The 6,424-nt window shown below is 45.6% G+C and overlaps 1 protein-coding gene across 1 annotated transcript; it reads left to right on the forward strand.

Annotated features, from left to right (window-relative positions):
- Positions 1-3,112: 3,112 nt before the first annotated feature.
- On the forward strand, positions 3,113-5,386 carry LOC128722587 (mucin-2-like). Its single transcript, XM_053816260.1, has 7 exons — positions 3,113-3,170; positions 3,242-3,522; positions 3,823-3,986; positions 4,194-4,412; positions 4,572-4,641; positions 4,876-5,185; positions 5,250-5,386. Exons 1-7 carry the CDS (start codon positions 3,113-3,115, stop codon positions 5,384-5,386), a joined length of 1,239 nt encoding a protein of 412 aa, XP_053672235.1.
- Positions 5,387-6,424: the final 1,038 nt, after the last annotated feature.

Here is a 6,424-nt window from a genome sequence, read left to right on the forward strand (position 1 = left end):
TGGTTTAGTGTTCGCACTGTTATGCTCTGGTGTTTTGGGTTTTACTGAAATTGATCTAAAATAATCTATGAAGCAGCGTACCGAAATCCGTTTAGGTAAAAGTACTATACCTTGGAATGGAGGATTCGTAACCAGGTATATTCGAATATAGGATCGCGTTCTGCCAAAGGCCTGCGAGAGGAATCCTGCGAAATGCAGGACATTTTCCTGTTTTGTAGAAATACATGATCACTTACAAACATTTCAGCACACCGAATCTTGGCAAACATATATAGAAATAATCAGCCAAAGCATCGAAGCTATCTTTGATAGTAAGGATATAAATGACCTTAGAGTTTTAAATTCAGATTCGACATTGATTTTAAACAGTAGTGTTAATGATAAATAAAGTTTGAATAAAAATAATTTATTTTAACGTAACGATCGAACAGAATCTGTTTGATTCTTTGTTAAGGCAACCATTATTGTTACAATCGTCAGGATAATCGTTCAAAGGCTGCTAAATTTTGAAAATGCATTCAGCCACCCTGTGTTGCAGCATTTGACATCTAAAGTCTCTATGATCCTACCTCGTCCGGTGTATCTTTTATGCTTCTAATTATGTAACAGCAAACGTCAAAACAAAAGACCTTTTTTTTGCTATCCGGCAGGTTTGTGTACGTTCTGCTGACGAGCAGTGAAAATATTGAATAACGTTTTATGTGCTCCCTGTAGAATGAGATACGGTCGGTCACGTTTCCTGGAACTGGTTATTATCTCGATATTTGGAGTAGGTGGAGGGTTTTACATATTCCAGCCAACCTTTCGTCAACTGCAGCAAGAAAGGGCAGTTCCATCTGTCGAGACTACATCGATCCCCACTGATTCGAAATAAATTTGAAACCAAAAAAAGCTCCAAGTAAATGTCCTTCTTTTTGCACGGGAATTACCCAACTAATGTGCTGGGATTATGCTCCGATGTTTTAACATATTTTTCAGGATGTCTATGGCCGCCATTTCTCGCATGTATCAAATGCTCAAAGGATCGCCGGTCGCAATGGTTGGCGGTACCATATTAATAACTGGGTCGCTTCTCTACACCTACCGAGCAGTCTACCGGCCGTTTGTGGTACGAAGGGAACGAGCGGAATCAGAGGCAATGGCCAATTACATTTTCCAGATGGAACAATCAAAGCAGCATCGGTAGTTAGCAGCCGGAATTACAGTTGAATTAGAAAGGAGTCCATTGTTTTATAAGTGTTGAATAAATTTAGCTCAGTGGTGGAAGAAAGCATGCTTTGTCGTTATTTGTGTGTTATAAGATTGGTAGATTTATGCTTTTAATGTAAAGCTTGTGATATGTTTCAAATAACTTAATTTGATAAATTATGCGTAATATCCGTTTGTCTCTTACTTATAAAATTATCCATTTTAAACATCGAGTTTAAAATAATAGTTTTTTAAAATGATTTGATTGGGCACCTGCAATATTATGCAACAAAAAAAAAGAACCAGAACAGAATTCGAGTGAATTACCACCAACTGGTCCAACATTCAGCTGATGAAGAGATTCCGCGTTCAAATAAATTGTGCGTGGGATAGTTTAATTAAGCCATTTATTATACCAAATGTGCTGCACCCGTGAAGCTGTCCGCTACACAAATGCTGGTTCCGTCCCTCGACCGTTGGCAGTGGAAAAGGAAATGTTCAAATGAGCAAACTTCGAAAAAAAAACAAACATCTCTACGCTACGTCTAAGCTGCAGACGGTTTAAGGAAGCGAACGGCGTGTCCCCGGGGCACCGCTATGCATACAATTAAGATATTAACATCCACATGGAACGAATACGCATAATCGCACCAACGCCACGAAACGTTGCGTCGGTCGGCTTTCTGCGTACGATTGCACTGCCCAAAATCCCTCCAATCAACCCCGGTATCCGTATAACAGCATGCATTCTTCAGCCAGCCACGAGGCCTTCGCTGCTTTTCGTTCTCCTTTTCGACCTCATCGCGTGCACTTACCCTTGCTGGAGTGCATCAGGAACTCGGGTTGACCATGCGGCTTAGCGTGGCGGTAAATGAACGTCATTGTATTCTGATTCGGGTTAATTTGTTCTCGAGCACGGGCGTTATCACGCGGGCAATAAACTGCGATGATCTTGAACCTTCACCGATGCAGCGTCCTATTGCCCCACGCATTTGCTCTTGAAGAAGGGCGGAAGTCGGTTCGGTTCTCTTGTTCGTTTTCAACGGGTACCGGTCTCGAAAGGGGCTCGTCTTGCGGGAACGATTAAGCCCCGTTAAGGATGAGCTGGAAGGCTCCTCCACAAGAGCTGCCGAAGGTGTTCGTCCTCGCGCAGCCTTGTTGAGTCACGGAGTTTCATCGAGCGGAACAGAACAATAGCAGGGATTACGCGGATGAAGTTGACTTTGCAACATAGGGGAGCTAGCATTAATGCCAAGCTGCTTTAACACCGTGATGAGTCTATTACTCATCGTTCAAAATCATATAGCCCTTGTCTCATAGTTCTCGGAACCATGTTGGATCGGGTAAAACAAAACACATTTGGCTTATCAGAATAGATAAAAAAGAATCACAAGTTTGTGGTTTTGGTCAGGGATCTGACAAAAGTCTATTTTTAAGCTATGCACCTGAGTGAGGACGTCATAATTATCTTCATATAAATGTTACCTTGCTAGCAGTTTCGCTAATCTTCTAACCTTTTCTATTTCTTTATTTTTTCGTCGGAGATTCTAGACGTCATGATGACCCACGTGCTTGATAGCTTGTAATTGCGACCATAATCAGTCAAATTCGTTAATTAGCAGTATCACACCACTCACCGATATCCCTTATTTATCAAATACGACTCAATTTTGGGGAGCAAATATTATCCAAATGCACAACCGACTCGTTCCATTGCAACATTGCACGTACACCAGTAATCCGTGATTCAGCGCATGTTGGGAAGCGATTTGCTTGAACAAAATAATTACCACCTTGGGCGGGCTAATCTTGATTCGATCGAGATTAGCCTTCAGCGAAATGGCCTAACCCGAAAAATCAAACTAAGATAAAAGCCATGGCCACTGCCTGTTAAGCGCGCAGTTTTGGATAAAGCGTGGCCAGAATGGGTGCTTTATATAAGGTGCTTTTAGTAATCCACCTCATCGGTGGTCTTACGGGAAGTAAGTTGAAATAGTGTTGCATTACCTGGTGTTCTAGAGTGACAGTGAATAATCGAACCTATCCATTGCAGTGTCAAATGGGCAGTTAATGTGCTATCATTGCGATGACTGTGAAACGACGGTGATCGACATTGTGCAATGTGGACCGAATAGGCCTTTGTTACCGTTCCCCGAAGATACACCAACGACGACTGAGCTCCCACCATCAATACCTACAGAGGAGCCGTCTACAACGACACTGGCACCTCCAACTATGCCGACCGAGGAGCCAGAAACTACGACGTTTGCTCCTCCTTCGATACCAACGATCGATCCAGACACATCCACCTCAGCACCGATTACGACTACGACAGTGTCTTCTGATACGACGACTGGCTCTACAGCAGATGTCGGTACTACTACCGGGGTTTGGCCTACGGACGAACCTCAAACAACGACCTTAGTTCCGCCTACTATTCCCACGGTGGAACCAGAACCAACAACGGCAAATCCTCCGACAACTTCGACCATGGAGCCTGAAACTACCACGTTAATACCTCCGACACTTCCTACGGTGGAACCAGAGACTACGACAACAACTATTTCTTCAGATACAACGACTGGCTCTACAGAAGAATCAGATAATACAACCCCAGTTACACCAACGGATGAGCCTGGAACTACTACTTTAGGACCCCCTTCTATTCCCACGGTGGAACCAGAAACAACAACAATAACGCCTCCAACAAATCCTACCATTGAGCCGGAGACTACCACGATAGTGCCACCGACGCTACCTACGGTGGATCCCGAGACTACCACATTTGTTCCTCCAACACTTCCTACGGTGGAACCAGAGACTACGACTCTAATACCTCCGACACTTCCTACGGTAGAACCCGAGACTACGACTCTAATACCTCCGACACTTCCTACGGTAGAGCCAGACACTACGACAACAACTATTTCTTCAGATACAACGACTGGCTCTACAGAAGATTTAGATAATACACCAACGGTTGAACCTGGAACTACAACTTTAGGACCCCCTTCTATTCCCACAGTGGAACCAGAAACAACAACAATAACTCCTCCAACAAATCCTACCATTGAGCCGGAGACTACCACGATAGTGCCACCGACTCTTCCTACGTTGGATCCGGAGACTACCACGCTAATGCCACCGACACTTCCTACGGTAGAACCCGATACTACCACTCTAATACCTCCGACACTTCCTACGGTGGAACCTGAGACTACGACATCTTCTGTACCGATAACGACTACAACTGTTTCTTCAGATACGACGACTGGCTCTACAGAAGATTCAGATAATACAACCCCAGTTACACCAACGGATGAACCTGAAACTACAACTTTAGGACCCCCTTCTATTCCCACGGTGGAACCAGAAACAACTACAATAACGCCTCCAACAAATCCTACCATCGAGCCGGAGACTACCACAGTAGTGCCACCGACACTTCCTACGGTAGAACCCGATACTACGACTCTAATACCTCCGACACTTCCTACGGTGGAACCAGAGACTACGACATCTTCTGTACCGATAACGACTACAACTGTTTCTTCAGATACGACGACTGGCTCTACAGAAGATTCAGATAATACAACCCCAGTTACACCAACGGATGATCCTGGAACTACCATTGAACCGGAGACTACCACGTTAGTGCCACCGACACTTCCTACGGTAGAACCCGAGACTACTACATTTGTACCTCCAACACTTCCTACGGTGGAACCAGAGACTACGACTCTAATACCTCCGACAATTCCTACCGTCGAACCGGAAACAACGACTATCAACAATACCCCGGGTGATCCAATTCTAACCCCTCCGACACATCCTACAGCTGGCCCAATTCTGACTCCTCCGACACATCCTCCAGGGGGGCCAATTCTAACTCCTCCGACACATCCTACACCGTTGCCGATGGCTCCGACTGGCTTTGGAATCGTCATTACCCCCAACACCTCACAGTACGCGTGTCTCACGGTCACACGCATCGACGGTAAGTAAATTGGTTTGAGAGCTTTCTGATAACACCTACAAGTAACGGGAGCGTTTGATTCTAGCCAACAACCGACCTATCATGAGCAAGGGGTGCGCGAAACTCATGCCGAGTACGCAGGAAACGTGCACGAACGCAACCAACGGAAGGCACAACAGCTGTGCGGTGTGCCTGGGTTCGCTCTGCAATCGGTTCTACTGAAGAAGTCGACGGAGAAGCTACGAATAATCAGCCGAAATCAAACAAACATTTTGGACCATTTAAAATCTCTCAAAATTCAAATAGTTCGTGTACACCTACTATGATGCCTAGGCTCGTTGACGGTTTGGCGGCAGTTTGCACGTGGTTTTCAGTTTGAATGACAAAAAGGATTTTACACGTCAAGCAGAGAAAAATAAATAAATAAAAGCACGCATTTGTGAAACCGTAATTGTTGTCTTATAAAACTTATTCTTCTGCAAGTATGCCCTCCGTTAGAAATCGATAGCTTTCCCTGTCAAAAAACGGTCCTTTCCTGTGTTCGAACGTCACCCAAACCATTGCACGTCTTGCACTTTCAACACCGTGAATGCAGTTGCAGGCGGCAAACTGCTGCACTGCATCTCTGGTTGCGATTAGCAGCTTCCGTTGTTGTGGCCTTTCATGGGACCCGAGTCCCAAAAACCCGAAGCCGTACCGCGTGTTCCGACCGAAGCCACCGACGGGTGTACGTTTGCGCACCACAACTAAACAAGTGACTTGTATGCCCCGCCAAGGCGATTCGCGGTGGCAGTTGTAACTGGAACGTTCCCGCTGACGGAGCTGTCTCTTTTGGTAGCGTCGTGCGTCTCGGTTTCTGCAACTTCTCGTGTTTGAGGATCGACCGATTTCGAGGATCTCGGCCCCCCTGGGTGTACGGGAGTGTGCCAAACACACGGGTTTTCGGCTGTTCGGTGGTGTGCAAAGTGTCGTAATCCGCATCGATATTGCGGACGGTGTTTTGTTATGCTCGGTGCATAAGTTGCCAAGGAAAGTTACAACCGGCGTGGAGCTGAGGAGTAAGAGAGGATTTTGCATAATTTTACGCAAACAATTCGAGCCGGTAAGGGGCCCATGCTTTGTGCACGTTGTGTGATAAGACAGCTCGAATGACGAGTCTCCGTCTCCGAGTCCGTGTCTGAAGGCTTAAGTTTGACCGTCCAGCAGCTCAGCAACGGTGGGGTTTTGGGTGGTAAAAGAAAACGATCCGATTTTCCACGT

Source organism: Anopheles nili, chromosome 3, assembly GCF_943737925.1.
Source record: "Anopheles nili chromosome 3, idAnoNiliSN_F5_01, whole genome shotgun sequence".
In the NCBI taxonomy this organism is placed as follows: domain Eukaryota; kingdom Metazoa; phylum Arthropoda; class Insecta; order Diptera; family Culicidae; genus Anopheles; species Anopheles nili.

What these genes read in the sequence shown, in the direction of transcription:
- LOC128722587 (XM_053816260.1), top strand. Translation starts at nt 3,113, where the DNA reads ATGGGTGCTTTATATAAGGTGCTTTTAGTAATCCACCTCATCGGTGGT. An exon ending in CATCGGTGGTCTTACGGGAA is followed by an intron (nt 3,171 to 3,241) that starts GTAAGTTGAAAT and finishes TATCCATTGCAG; the next exon opens with TGTCAAATGGGCAGTTAATG. An exon ending in TGCCACCGACACTTCCTACG is followed by an intron (nt 4,642 to 4,875) that starts GTAGAACCCGAT and finishes GTAGAACCCGAG; the next exon opens with ACTACTACATTTGTACCTCC.